Here is a 14,809-nt window from a genome sequence, read left to right as displayed (position 1 = left end):
TTGCTACGACGGAAAGAACACATCCAAATTCTGGAAACTTTCTAGAACAAGAACTTGGTCCGAATATGTTGGAATATGTCTTGGTTAAGATAAGAAAACCCATACATAATCGTATTAGATTATCATATTTAATAAACTAAATACAGTGTGTTTAATGTTTATTGTTTACGTACCCAAAACTTTGTGTAGAGAAGTCTGTAGTCAAAAAAACGCTGAATCATAAACAAATACTTGTTTTTGATTTAATCGGAATAACTTACACCCATCAAGGTAATATTTAATCATTAAAGAAAAAGAAAATACTAATGAATTTAAACGAGAGATGAAACAGTAAAATACACAGAAAATAAAAGAAGTAACGGTCGCAACGGGGAATCGATCCCATTATCTCTGTCTCACAATATAAATATATGTCTCGAAATAACATGATATCGACAAAAATGTTAAAAAATAGGTCTCAATGGCCGAGTACAGGCACTATCAAGGTAGACAAAAATGCTGGGTTCGATTACAAGATGCGACCGAACCCATTTTTATTTAAGAAGTGTAGTTAAAATGAAGTGGCTTAGCAAACACTTTCCGAGTATTCTTGGTAACTGGGCTCTTGGCAATACACGTTGAATCCGAACACTGAAATAAATGAATCGATGGTTATGCGTTAAGAAGAAAATAATAAATCAGAAATTCTGTTTTAACGAGAGTAAATAGAGTGGTTATTTGTATCATAGATAGATAACTTGACTGTTTCGCCTTTCATCTGTCAATTTTTCCGTTTGTTCCATTTCAATTTTTAATTTGTGAGGCGGGTATGGGTACTCATGGAAATTATGCTCTTCTTGGCCTCTTGTGGGTAAAAAAATAACTTTAGTTTATATCTATTAAATTAGAGAAAAACAGAAATACACTTTTTTGGAGGCGAAGTCTACTATTTACAGAACTCATAGAACTACAATTTAATAATTCTGAACAGGCAATTAATACTTGTGAATTATATAAAATCTGTTCACAATTTTATACTAAACACAAAGCAAAACATGAAAATGAACATACCTTATGTTTTACTGATGTAAAGTGCTTTACTGGCTTTAAAAGCTTTGAATATTAACATCATTATAATAATTACATAGCAGAACTTGTATTTATAAATATACGTTTTTTTGTAAACTGTATAATCATGATATTGTAAATATAAAAAGGACAACTTGACATTTACGAAAAACATTTAACGGATAAATTGAAAATAATTAATATTTTATTTTATTTGCTTACTTTAGGTTCATTATTTACATGACTTGTTAAGTATAGTGCTAAAAATACAAATGTTCCCACCTATTTTATTTTATTATCAAGTTTTTGCTGCTCTTTGTCTTATCCGGAATACATCCCACTCAGTTTTATTTAAAATTAGGGTAGAACTACATTTTTTACATAATATTACACAAAATATTTAAAATTTCAAGGAATTTAAACGTAATGGTTCAAGCCCTTTCAATTTTTGCCCCTAGAGCTTTTCCTGGAATATTTTTTACCTTCAATTTCACTGTTTTTATGAACATTTAATTGCTGAAGTGAAATAAATAGCCATATTTCAACAAAAGCTTAACTAATTATTAAAACCTCTTATGAAAATAGAAATACTTAAATATTCTATAAACAGCAGACATGTGTTTTGCCGTAAACACTGGGAAGAAAAAATTATCTTCGCGTACAAACATATCGTACAAACCGTAAGTCATAATTTCTTGGTCTCAAATACTGTGCCTGGAAATAAATATACCGAAGGCAAAACACTTTAGTCTTCTAAGTGTCTGACAATGGAAGAAATAAAAAAAGTCAAGGACTTTATGTGATAATAATTACTTCTCATATGACCACATTTGTGACGTTGTGTTAGATACGATAAAATATTTCTAAAAATTGTTATTGGAAAAAATACGCATTACGCAATAAGAAACAGTCAATCAGTCGAAGGGATCGATTGGTCGCAATCAAACAGGCTTTTATATGATGACTTTACAAGAGTCCCAACTGCTTCCAGCTATTCTGTGTCAATGGGGCAACGGTATACCCAAGTGGGGTAATTCGGGAGGCTGGAAGGAAAATAAGAAGGTCGGTAAGTACCTGACTATTTAGGTTCGGTCACTAGTCGCGCACGGAAAAAAATAGTAAACCTGATATATTAAGAATCCCTTCAAATTATTCGCAATCATTTTAAAAACGGTATTGCAGGCCTTTAACGAATGAATAGAAAGGTTTATTTTTTTAAAGTAAAATAGGAATGAATTTGACGAGATTATTTAATAAATCAGCAATACTCATTTTCCTTTATACGTTCAAATTCGTTTCAATCAACTTTTCGATTCTCGTTACAATGGTCTTTCACCAGGGCAACACTTCGACTATCTATCAAAATGTGTTGGTTAGCGAAAATATTTTATAAAAAAGGTATATATATATACGTTATATATATATATATATATAAAGGTAAAAAGTATAAATATAAGTTTACTATGTAAATTAATGTCCCAAGCATCCACAAATATTAATTATCAAATGCAAATGGTTCAGTTTGCTTTTTGTCATAGTAATTGACACACGGATTAATTCCTGACGACATGTTTACCGATTAACAAATTCGCTTTGACCATAAATCAGCATGAGAGCCTACTGTGTATTTTACTTTGAATAATTCAGCACAAGATTAAATTAATAAATAATTGATTGATTCTCTTTGCTGGCTTAGCGCGTACAAGTTTGTTCTCAGTAATCAATTTAACAGTATGACTTGTTTTGATAAGACATTATTTACGTATTTATAAAAATATTAATAATTTAACTAGTTACATAAATTACGTATCGATATTTTGATTAACATAATAAAGGGAAAGAAAAAATTATTGCGAGAATGTAACAAATGTAATTGTTACTATTAAAATATAATGATAAACATTATTGAAAGTTTGATACATAATGAACAGTTGTTTTAAAAATAAAATTACAAAGTGGTGTGTTGCGAAAAATCCACGAAGGCAAATCCTATGTCTGTGTATTTATATTTATTGTTATGTATTTTAATGCTTTTATATTTAAAATAAATATTATGTTCACTGTATTTTATTATATTGTACTTATTTTTATTGCTATTTTATATTCGCGCATATGTTACTACTGTACATGTTCATTAAACTATTTAAAGTAAAATAAAAACGTTTAAAATGTGTTATTGGTTTAGTTACAATGTAGAGTCCTTCAGTAAGGAAAAGTCGAAATGTAGGAATTGGTTGAAAGTTAATTCCTGCGGACAAACAACTGTTTTTGATACACAAGGAAATAAACTTGTCAGAAACAAACAGGGCGGACATAATCAAGTACTTTCTGGAACTGACGTTTTTTACCCGCGATCTAAAACAAAGAACCCTCCGAAATGTTATTTATGTCTACTCTTTGCAATAAGAACTAGCTATTAAAACCAACGTTAATAATAAATTCTCTATCACGATAATTTTTTTTACATCTTCAAAAAAAGTTTTTTTGCCAATGTTTTTTTAGCAAAAGCGTAACTGTTTTTATTTATCTTCGTTTTATGGAATTCAATATATTATGTGATAAAAGTTTTTTTTGTTATTTGCTTGATTAAATAATCTTCGATGTCTCTATTATCTACAAATAACCGTATTTAAAAAAATGCCGATAAATAAGGCTCTTACGTAAATATGGCTGAAAAATAAAAGTTTGATAATGGCCTCAAAAGCCAAAACAGCTGTCACATTAAAAACTGTAAAAATAACAGAAATACTTGCAGAACTTAATAATTATTATAACATTATTAAATTTGACTTATTTTAAATTTATTAAAAAAAAAATGAAAAAAAAAAAAAAATAAATAAATAAAAAATAAAAGGGTAAAAAGGAAAAACCATGGGTTTCTCATACATACGCATATAAGAATACATATCGGCTTACCTCCATATACGTCACACCGCAACACTAGTCTGCTTCCTTCCAGGAATGGACCCACTACGGAAGTCTTTTCGCCTCCTGTCTCGTCCGAGAGGATTATCTTCTGCGGTGGTACTGCAACAAAATGAAAAAAGCATATTAGTGTGTTATATTTTTTTCGTGCAAGCAATTAAGTAATTGCTTCACATTTCTTTAACCGATCATTTCATTACTACCACAAAATTAAAAGTATCTTTTTATTAATAACAATAATCCATAGGCTAAGTAAAACGCATATTTCGTATGAACCTAAAATGCTTTGGACGGAGCTATTAGTCAACAATTTAAAGCTGCGGTGTGAAGAGGGAAGATGTACGAAAAAAATTAAACCTACTTAAATTTTTTAATGACGTATCCCATTTCTTGTCTAATCAAATATATAAAAAATAATAAGTTGTTGTAACTGCATTAAAAACACAAAAATAAAATTATGAACGTTCATTATGCGCCTTTTTGCCTACAAATAATTTCAAAAGTTTTTCATGCAGGAAATTTCCCCGGTGACCGGATAAATCATCAAAATGATAATTGATCACAGCTTTAAAACGTTATATAAAGTCATGGAAAGTGATGAAACAAAAACTTTTTTAACTGGGTTAAATAAGTTAGGTTAGGTTAGTTTTAAATGTTTTTTTCATCGTTTCTAATGACTTTATATCATTTTTTAAAAGTGTGTTGAATTTTCACTATGTTGAGTTATCATGGAACCAATTTCACCTCACCCTAGGTTTGGCTTCAATGCCATTCATACAAAATCGCACTAATGCCATATCCGGAGCTTTTTAGGTCCATGCTATTCAATGACTATTAAGTAGTATTTATAATATTTTCAAATCGAATCCATATAAATACTAACTACCTTTAACAATTCATAACTTTTCCGTTCGTTTTGACAGACATCAATCGATTATTTTATTTATCTGTAATTATTATTCTGCGTGTATATTGGAATGACTTTTTTTTATTTTTATCACCTACCGAGTTATTTCAAAACTATTTTAGTAGACTATATTATCACCCTGTATGCCTATGTATCTACAACGTATTAATCTATAGTTCTATAGCCGTAGATTCATATTCACCTTGATGACTCAGATACAAAAGTTTTGAAATAATATTGATACTATAACAACTTAAACATTACTGTACTTGATTGTGAAAGGGAAAGATGACGATATATCATAATAATAATTATTTTATCAATATTGTGAAAATAGGTTTTCAATAATCGTAAGAAATGCTATCAAATAAATACATAAATAAGCCAGCAGATGACGTAGGTTCCTGTGACAATCAGACCATAAATCTTCAATACCCTACCAATCACCAAACGTGCGAAAAACGAAATATCAAGCCAAGCCACCCTTTAGCAGATAAATAATAAATACATTGATTTAAAAAAGCCGGGCAGAACGTGTTACCGAAGGAGAAACACAACTCTGCGCTCCGCGGAACTGTGAAAATTCTACCGCAGTATTTTCTAGTGGAAATATATTACTCCCTTCGGCAGTATATTGCCGGGCCCAGGGGGCCTTTAGGCTCTAGGGGGGAGACTGCAGAACAAGGGGATGAGAAAACTTTCCCACTGGTGACCCCCTGACAAATAACTACTGTGATGGCAAGATTTGAAGTCAATTTATCAGAACCAAGGTGCTTATGGATAATTGAATTTTTGGAAGGAAGCATAAATCCTCTGTTTCCATATCAATTTCGCCATATTTGTTTTATGACAACATCTTGCACTTTGATGATTATTTTTTCTTCTCATTACTAACCGGTTTCGCCCGGTAATCAATTTTTTTGGTAGATATCCTCTTTACAATAATAAATTGAAAAGTGTATCAGTGGGCACTTAGACACTTAGGAGCAAGCAGACTGGAATCCCCAATTGGGGTATGTTGTTAGACTGAAAGTAAATGGGAGGAGAAGGAGTTGGGAAAGAGAAAGGTAAGAATGTACCTGGTTATTAAAATCTGGTCACCAAACACGGCCAAAGCCATTTTAAGCAACGTTTTAATTCCGAATGCTGGTCTACCAGGGCAATACTGAGAGTAACTTCCACTCTGAAATTGAACTCGATTCCGTGTTTTATTTTACTTTCCAGTCGTATTTTGATACTGTTTGTATAAAGCCATACTTTGAGATCTTTTAGAGTAAAAGAAAAATATGAAACTAACAATTTACCGTCTTCGCAATTTAATTTAAACACATATTCAAATATTTCAAAGGTTCATGATTTGATATTGTGACATTTATGAACCTTAGAATGTTTATGGTTTACAGAAAAAAAACCTACCTGAGAAAACAAATTTCCGCTTTACAGGTAATGGTGAATTAAATAAGCATTTTATACAATTGACATCAATTATAGTAAATGAATAAAAATTCAGTTGGATATTTTGCTACAAAAAATTTACCAAACTACTTCAGAGTTATATTATACTTGAAATTGCCCTCACATATTTATTATTATCACAGTTCAAAGAGCAACGTATTCATGTGGAATTTCACTCCAAAAGGTTTCTTGTCATTTTCCTCTACACACGTGTTTTTGAATTAAATACTAGTAGGTACCTATATTTGTTATGTCAAACTAATACTTAAAAATACCCTATAAAAATGTAAAAAATAAAAATGAACTAGATTTCAAAATAATAATAATCTCAATCTAAAAAGGTAGTGAGAGTTGAGTGAAAAACTAGTGGGGTAATAAAGTAATAAATTGAATTGTAAACAATAAATTATAACATTTTAAAAATGGGGTGAGTAATGGCGTGATACGTACAATAATTATTTATAAAATAAGTGAATTTGATTCATGATTTTTTTCTCTGAATTATTACTTTTAAACGAGCGTAACCAATGTTTGCCGCGGACAAAAAAAGCTAACAACTTACAATCTACTAGTGCCACTTTATTATTAATATACAGGGTGTTAAAAGACATACCTGACTTACTTTAACCTGCATAGAATAAAGAAGAAAAATAGAAGGGTTTTTCATACAAATTTAATTGGAAACAAATTTTCCGTAGAGAGTAAACGCTCTGTCTACATTAAACTCGCCTAACGCAGTAGATTTCCATCTCATTTGAATTTAGTAATCATGGAGAAAAACAGTTTTGTATTGGAAATTTATGGCTCGGTTGGCCAAATATTTGGACCACGAAACACATCCACAATGCATTTCTTGTGTTCTTCTTTATCGTATGTTAACCAGTGATTTCTGATTTTATTTGGAGTAAAAAATGCCATCGAAAGTTTGTAATCCGGTGACACTTTATGCAGTTTATATTTTCAAAATAAATTTATCTCACATGTCGTCACTGATCACTCTGACGAGTTCTCTTAACAACCTGTATAAGCTCTACACTTGTATAAATAGCTAAAAGATAAAACGTCGATAGGCATTCCATCGGTGGTGACGCTCGATCACAGGCCGGGCGGCTGCCACCTAAATAATATAGATACATTTTGATAAAAAGGCTATAAAGAAAAATATTTTGATTATAAAAGTCTTGCAAGTAATATATAGTGGATCCATCAATCTCACTATCCACACATATCACGAAATCTTAAATCCCAACGAATAAAATGGCGCTAGGTGTTACCCAAGGAAATAAGATTCATTTCGTTTCAATTATTGTGCCCATTTTTTCTACATATACCTACAGAATATATATATAGCTTTACCACTCGATGGCCTCCGTGGTCGAGGGGTAAGGCTCTTGAATAGCAAGCCGAAATTCGCGGGTTCAAATCCCTGCGTGCACAATTTAATTTTATTTGATCATTTTGTGTTATTTCACAATTTACTCATTTAAAATAATATATAGCACACTTCCGGCACGTTTCAGAGTGGACGATACTCTACGTATCGCCCTGGTGTAACACCACCATTCAGAAGTGAAACATTGCTTGAAATGGCTTTGGTGACCAGATCTGAATAGCCAGGTAATCTCCCACCTTCCACTTTACCATCTCCTTCCCCTCCCCACAAACTTCAGTCATACAACATACTCCAATGGGTGATGCCATAGTTTCACTTGGTCCAGACGATTGGGAGGTTTTACGAATTTTTCGAATCTTGTTATTAACGAATATAATAAGATAAATATAATAGAACCATGGTTTCCTCCGAATAATATTTTTTTTGCATATAACTAATGCCTCCATAATTTCATAATAAGTCATTCACAATACACTTTACATAATATGTTTCTGTTCTCTTCTTACAATGATGATAATCTTCTCTTTGTTTATTTCCCGAATCAAAAAATGCATTCAGAAGTCAAAAAAATATTATGTTAATAATTTACACGGGTATAATAGGCAAAACGTGATGGTTGACTAAATAATAATATAATGAATAGATAAAATAACAGTACTGTCCGAACTTTTTTGGGGTGGTAGGCGAATCTTGTATATTTATGTCAATGCATGAACTCCATTTGACATTCCGTCCATTCAGTTGTGATCCTTTTTGTACACCCTTCTCCAGCCTTTGTTATTTATCTGAGCCATCCTTTTATCACCCTAACCCTAAACCTTATAACAGACTGATAGCCGTCAGGAAGGCTTGGCCCCGGGCAGTATTGACACCCCTTCAAATACATTGAATCTGTCAAAGTCCGCCTATATACAGGTGTGAAGAATTCCGCCAAAAATACAAAATGTAATAAATATCCTTGATCGGAAAAATGTAATTTGAATTAATAAAAGACAGTATATTTTTGATACAACGATAGACTCTACGTGATTCATTGGTACTTCTTGACTAATAAAGCAAAAATAATAGTTTAAAAGGACAGGGAAATAAAAATACTTTCTTTTAAAACTTATAAAATTTCGGTTAGCAATATTAAATCAATCAGCAAAAAAGCATTTCTTAGGAAATTTAATAGAATTTGCAAGCATTTTATTTCTTTTTATATATATTGTTTGTCCAACTGGGAAGGATTCCCGTTTCAAGACAGCCAAATTGTGTATTTAGTACATAATATTCTTACAATGGAATGGCGATGCTGTCAAAACAAGTTTTGAGAACATTTTTGATTGCATTCGACGTGACAGGATGGTTTCTTTATCCTTGAAAGAATCGCAAAGATGTAATTTATTACCAGGGTCAATTTGGATAACATTAATAATTGCATTCAGAACAGATGAATGGTTTCTTTCGGGACATCACAAGTCTGAGATTCTTTCCAGGCCATTTTGGAGAACATTTACAATTGTATAGTTAGAATTTCCACATTTATAAATCAGTATAAGATATATGAATCTTTAAGTACTATATTTTTAGAATTTTTTAGGTGATAGAAATTACACATTACTAGATCAGAATATATGCCGTTTGACATATGAATTTCGATTTTTAAATTTTCTAATTTTTAAGAAAAATCTTTAGGAATCTTTTTCTTTTAGGAAATTCAAAGTCAATCTAACTATTTAAAGCTCGCATTTCCATCGCCATCTTTAGTTTTAGTTGAGAATAGTATTAGACGCTACAAACATTTTTTAATATTTAGAAAAATTACAAATTTTGAATCTCGTGCGCAGAGACAATGAATGTACAATTCTTGAGTGTGCGTAAAGTTGAAGTAATTGCATCAAATCATTAAATTTTATACTATCACTTGGATTAAGTAAGTTTTCATTAACCTACGTGTGAAAATAAAAAGAACATAATATAAATTTTTAAGACACAAAAAGTATAAATCACTAATTCCAATTGATTTCATAAATTTTAATGATTTAATGCAGTTTGCAACTACCCAAATTATCACTGCGAAGAAAAATTTGTTATGTTTTGGCAGCCCTGACCTATTAATTATCGCGTACCGAATAAATACACCATAAGGCTCTATACTCCATTTAATGTAGTGCTTCTCGCACTAGTTTTAAGTATAATTATTGTTCTCAGAGATAGTTTCGTGAGAGAAATGAAAATTGCTCTGTCGACATATTTAACTTCAGGGACATTGCTTGCCCCAAAAAGCAAATATTAGTGGAGAAATTCAACAATACTTAACTGTATATGTTTTTTATTGTAATTATTTGATTATTGTGCCTTTTGGGCACTCGTGAACTTTATTTAAAAAAATGTATGTTATGTATGTAAAAGTCCAATAAATAAATAAATGTAATAGTAAATATTTGTCTCTATATCAAGCAATATTTTTGTAGATTGTGTGCCTGTGATCTTTTTTATATTTAATAATTGGAGGATATATAAGTAATTCTTGATACAAAAAAATCAGGAAAATCTTCGTTCGCATCGCAATGATTCAATTTAGATGGTGTTTTTGATAAATATATCCATTTTTATTTTATTTTGCGACATCTATTGATTTTTTTACAAGTGTAGGATGAATATTATTTTATTTTATTTTTAGAACTACTTAATGAGTAAAACCTCAAATTGTCAAATTTAATCATCGAAGGCTTTAGTCTTTCGGATTCAGTCGTTTATATTTTCCTCAGTTATTAAATATTATAATTTGATGTTTTACTCAATAATTTGTTGCAGTAAAACTATAAAAAGATATTTTTATCTAATGTAAAAATAGCGTTTCCGGATAACGAATATCAATAAAGTTAATAAGACTTATATCAATTATAATCCTCTCACTACAATCCTAGAGCATATTAATATTTTTAAATATTGAAGACAATATTAGTGATTTTTAAACGCAAATCTGAAACAGAAAAATCAGAAAAGGAAACGGTCACATCTGGGACTCGAACCCAGGACCCTTGTCTTTCCGGGACAATGCTCTACCAACTGCGCTAATGGGACCCTATCCTCATCGGTCACTTTTAACTGTATCATACTTCGAATAAGAACTACCAACGTTGTCTTCATTTTTTCACCGCACATTTTTATTGGCAACTATCTTTATGTATGATCGCAAGATTCAACCCGAACTAAATGCAATCCTAGACAGCGTCTTATAGATAAACCTATATTATTGATTAATATTGCCCACATTTCACAATAAATCACAAACCCACTGGTTATTCGGGTAAAAACGATTATATTAAACTATAGTATAAGGTCGTTTCAAACACGGCGTCTGCCCGTGACAAGTATTCATTAATAATAAGATATTTAATTATCAAACTTTATCAAGGTCAGATTGTAGATTCATCCCAACTCCACTGTTAGGGGTCAACCTGCAAATAATGTAATAATTCATTAATTTTAATAATGTCGTTCCTAAAACTATTAGAATTTATGATTGGTTTCATGAAATTAAGCTAAGAAGTAAGCAGTTATACCTTAAGGTTATTGCGAACGATTTCTCAGAGGTAGATTTCAAAAGGGTTCATCATACCTATGGGGCAATAAAGTCAGATGCTTGACACTGTCAATGTAGAGCGAGTCAGATAGCAGAGCGGTTGTATAAAAGCCCATGTTTTAGTTTAATTTTCCTCTCTTATTTCAGCTCATCACTAGTAATATTTGTACTCAGTTAACATTATAACGACACGTTTTGAATTTCTTAGAATATTTGACTTACAGAGAGTTACGCGGCTTTATTTACTTTATTTTACTTTCATATTATTTGTGCGTTCATTTTTGCACCAATGATCCGTTACTACAATTTTACTACCACTGTTGGAACAAGTTTAATAATTTGTATCCATTTGCACTATCAGTGTGTTTCTGTCAATATTAACAGTGTTTTTTTGGATAATGTAAAGTTACTTTTTAATAAGTGTCTAAAAGCACGCTATCCGAGCATTGCTCGGATACCACGATGTATATTTATGAACACATATTGTCCAGGTAATATGACAAAGGAAACCGACATAATGTATCTACGGAGTCATTCAAAAGTGTGTCCGTGATTTAAAAATGAAATACATAAGTAAGTGTATTAAATCTTTTTTTTATAATACTTAGACAATTTGGATAAGTTTTCCCTGTTACACGGCAAAAATCTAAGCGATAATCTATCTGGATTGGAGAATCAAATCCCCGATACGCTGAATCGGGAATATCAGGAGTAGCACTTGCAATTATTGAAGTGCGGATTCTCTCCCTTAAATGTTGCAAATCCCGGATATTTTCTGCGTTAACAAGAATAATATAAGCAGTTGTATGTAAGTATGCCTTTAGTCGTGGCAACGAATGCGTTGCAATAGTTGCTGGCATACAAACCATTACGGTATATGGAGATGCGCACGTGAGCGACGCGACACAAGGGAAAATAAACTAGGGAGAATTACACACTTTTTTTATGAATTTTGGAATAGTTTCGAACTGTCGCCGCGACTAAAGTCTCTCGTTGGTGGGCGCCCTTGTAGTTTTGCTTTTTTATATCAGGCTATTTCAGAGCCGAGATAATAAAGCAACCAAGTACCACTAAATCCTGGATAACAGGTGCTTTTCGTAAGAATCGAAAGCCTAATCCATCAGTAATCCATTGGGGAATAGTCAAACGGGCAAATTCATCGTTTCAATAAACAATCTCTCCTTTTTAAGGAGGTGACTCCAGCGTTACCGATGCGTAAGGGCTCATTAAAAAACATATTCAATTTGCTCACAGAGTTAATCAAAATGTCACATTTTCGATTCTATTGTCCCGTTGGACCCGGGGCCCGGGTATCCTAACCAAATTTCCCCATCTTTCCCCTCTCCACGCGGGGGAAGGCAGAGAACATACGCGGGCCGTAATGGCCGACATATCTTCTTTGTTATTTGCATTACCCGGGGGAAATCGTGGGAGAACACATTGCCCGGCAAAGTCGGGTAATCCTCGCCGGGTAAGGGATCCGTTTTCACTTTTTAAATTTGAATTTGCACCTGCGCACTCGAACCCACCAAACGAGAACATTATAATATACACTGAAAACACGAAAGTACTGAACAGATATTACAAAGAAGTGGGATGTATCAATTGTTTTTGTGTTAAATTCGTAGAACTCCATTTATTTATTTAATACAAATCAAATTTATCATTATTATTGTAAAGTTCTGCAAGTATTTTAGTTTTTTATTATTCTGTTTATTATGTGATTCTATTTATCCCCGCCTAATAATAAATAATTCTTCTTGGCGTTGCCTAACCGCAGTTTGAAAATGACTTTCAACGCCGAAACAGCTGCCACAATAATAAAAAACTAAAATACTTGCAGAACTTTATAAAAACTTTATTTTATTTGATGTATATTTAATAAAAATGAAAAAGGTGTTAAAAGTTATCTGCTTTATGAAGATTTCCAATATTTAAAAAAGTTTGTTCTTCTTCACCAAATGTATGATTTAATTTGACTGTGTCATATTAATCGTTACCTTAGTTGAACAAGATTCTAATGATCTTTAAATAAAAACATTTTTTTGCTTGTTTCTATCTGTGTTGTATTTCTATGACGAAGTTCTAAAATCACGTTGAACATTTTGTAATTGGCGTTTGTATCTGACAGCTGATTTTTTTTAAAAGGCGTTGTTTTCCACTTTATTTTGATAAGGTTTCTAACATTTTCTTACTATGTTCTGAGGGGACAAAGCTTGCAAAGACAATTTTTAAAACGTGGCCCTTTCTTGGAATAGCACTAGGAAAACGTAGTTAAAACCTTATTATGCCCTACCCGGTTGTATGTGTTCTATCTGAACGTTTATGTTCTAAAATGGTTAGTATTCGACCTGTTTAAATATTTTTCGTTTATAATTAACTGAAAACTTAACACTAGCTTCCACCTCAAAATCAGAATTGTTAGATAGAGAAAAATCTTCTTCGCTAACTTTGACACCTCATATCTCAGAACGAGGTTAAGTGAAGATAGAATCCTGTCCAACCAAAGTGGAAAAAACTTGAATTTTAATATTTATAGTTTTAAAAACCTCACTTAAACTGGATGTCATCACTTTAAATAACCTTAAGAAATCTACCGAAATACAAAAAAACCATAATTCTAAGAAGAATCTCTTTGTGGAAAGTTAAATTGAAATCTTTTGGTATTTATAACCTTTTGTAGCAATGCTGGACAATGGAAACTTTAAGCCCGTGACATTTTTAGGTCAGACATTTCTAGTAGAGGGTAGGCACAAATGCTCATATGTCATGACCTGTGACCTTTTAGGAGGTCGTCAAGTTTCCAGTCCAGAGAAACCTGGACTTATGTACCAACAGACATGTGAGTATTTAAAGAAAAAAACAAAGGTTTATTCCATTTATTTTGGAATACCTACATAAGAAAACGTTATCTTATTAACAAACATGGCATATAAGCAAAAGAACCGGTGTATTTATCATTATTGAATTTGTCTCTTGTCGGAAAAAAATAATTTACACTTTGGTATATACGCCATATACCATAAATTGCCTTTCAGCCATTTGCATTTAGTTCTTAAAGAACCCAAGTATCTACAGTAAGTTATTTATTATTAATTTTTTAAATCTCTCACATTTAAATCAAATTCAGACGGAAGAACTGCAAATAACTGATATTTGCTTGCTTTTATTTCTCCATCAAAATATTTAGCGTATAATGACGAAAAACATCAAAATATAGTCGTATTATTATAATAACATGTGACGTCTGTACCAAAATCTATGAACCATTGTCAACCAAATGTAAATTTAATGTTCCCGTTAAAATATTTTTTTGTGTACTGTTAATGTATTTTAAAATTAAAATCCCCTTTAAAATCATAATATCACAACTTTACTGTTTTTTTTGTAAATGTCTGCGCTATGGCTTAACTATAAATGATTACAAATTGCAACCATATAAATAACCATAACTTTCAACGAAATTAAAAACAACTCTATTTGTTTTATTCTATTGCGTACTTGCATAGTT

The 14,809-nt window shown here is 31.5% G+C and overlaps 1 protein-coding gene across 1 annotated transcript in view; it reads right to left on the bottom strand.

The window, feature by feature from the left end:
- Positions 1–14,809, bottom strand: part of LOC149416686 (hemicentin-1-like) — a 110,329-nt gene that overhangs the window by 71,604 nt on the left and 23,916 nt on the right. The window contains exon 3 of the mRNA XM_089641297.1: positions 3,964–4,074. Coding sequence (XP_089497423.1) covers positions 3,964–4,074 — 111 coding nt within the window. The remainder of the gene's footprint in view (positions 1–3,963; positions 4,075–14,809) is intronic.

The sequence above is a fragment of the Hesperophylax consimilis genome, chromosome 16 (genome assembly GCF_061612785.1).
Source record: "Hesperophylax consimilis isolate HC1 chromosome 16, BYU_Hcon_1.0, whole genome shotgun sequence".
NCBI lineage: Eukaryota > Metazoa > Arthropoda > Insecta > Trichoptera > Limnephilidae > Hesperophylax > Hesperophylax consimilis.
Note: the sequence above shows the minus strand (reverse complement) of the source record. Positions and strands in the feature narration are given on the sequence as shown.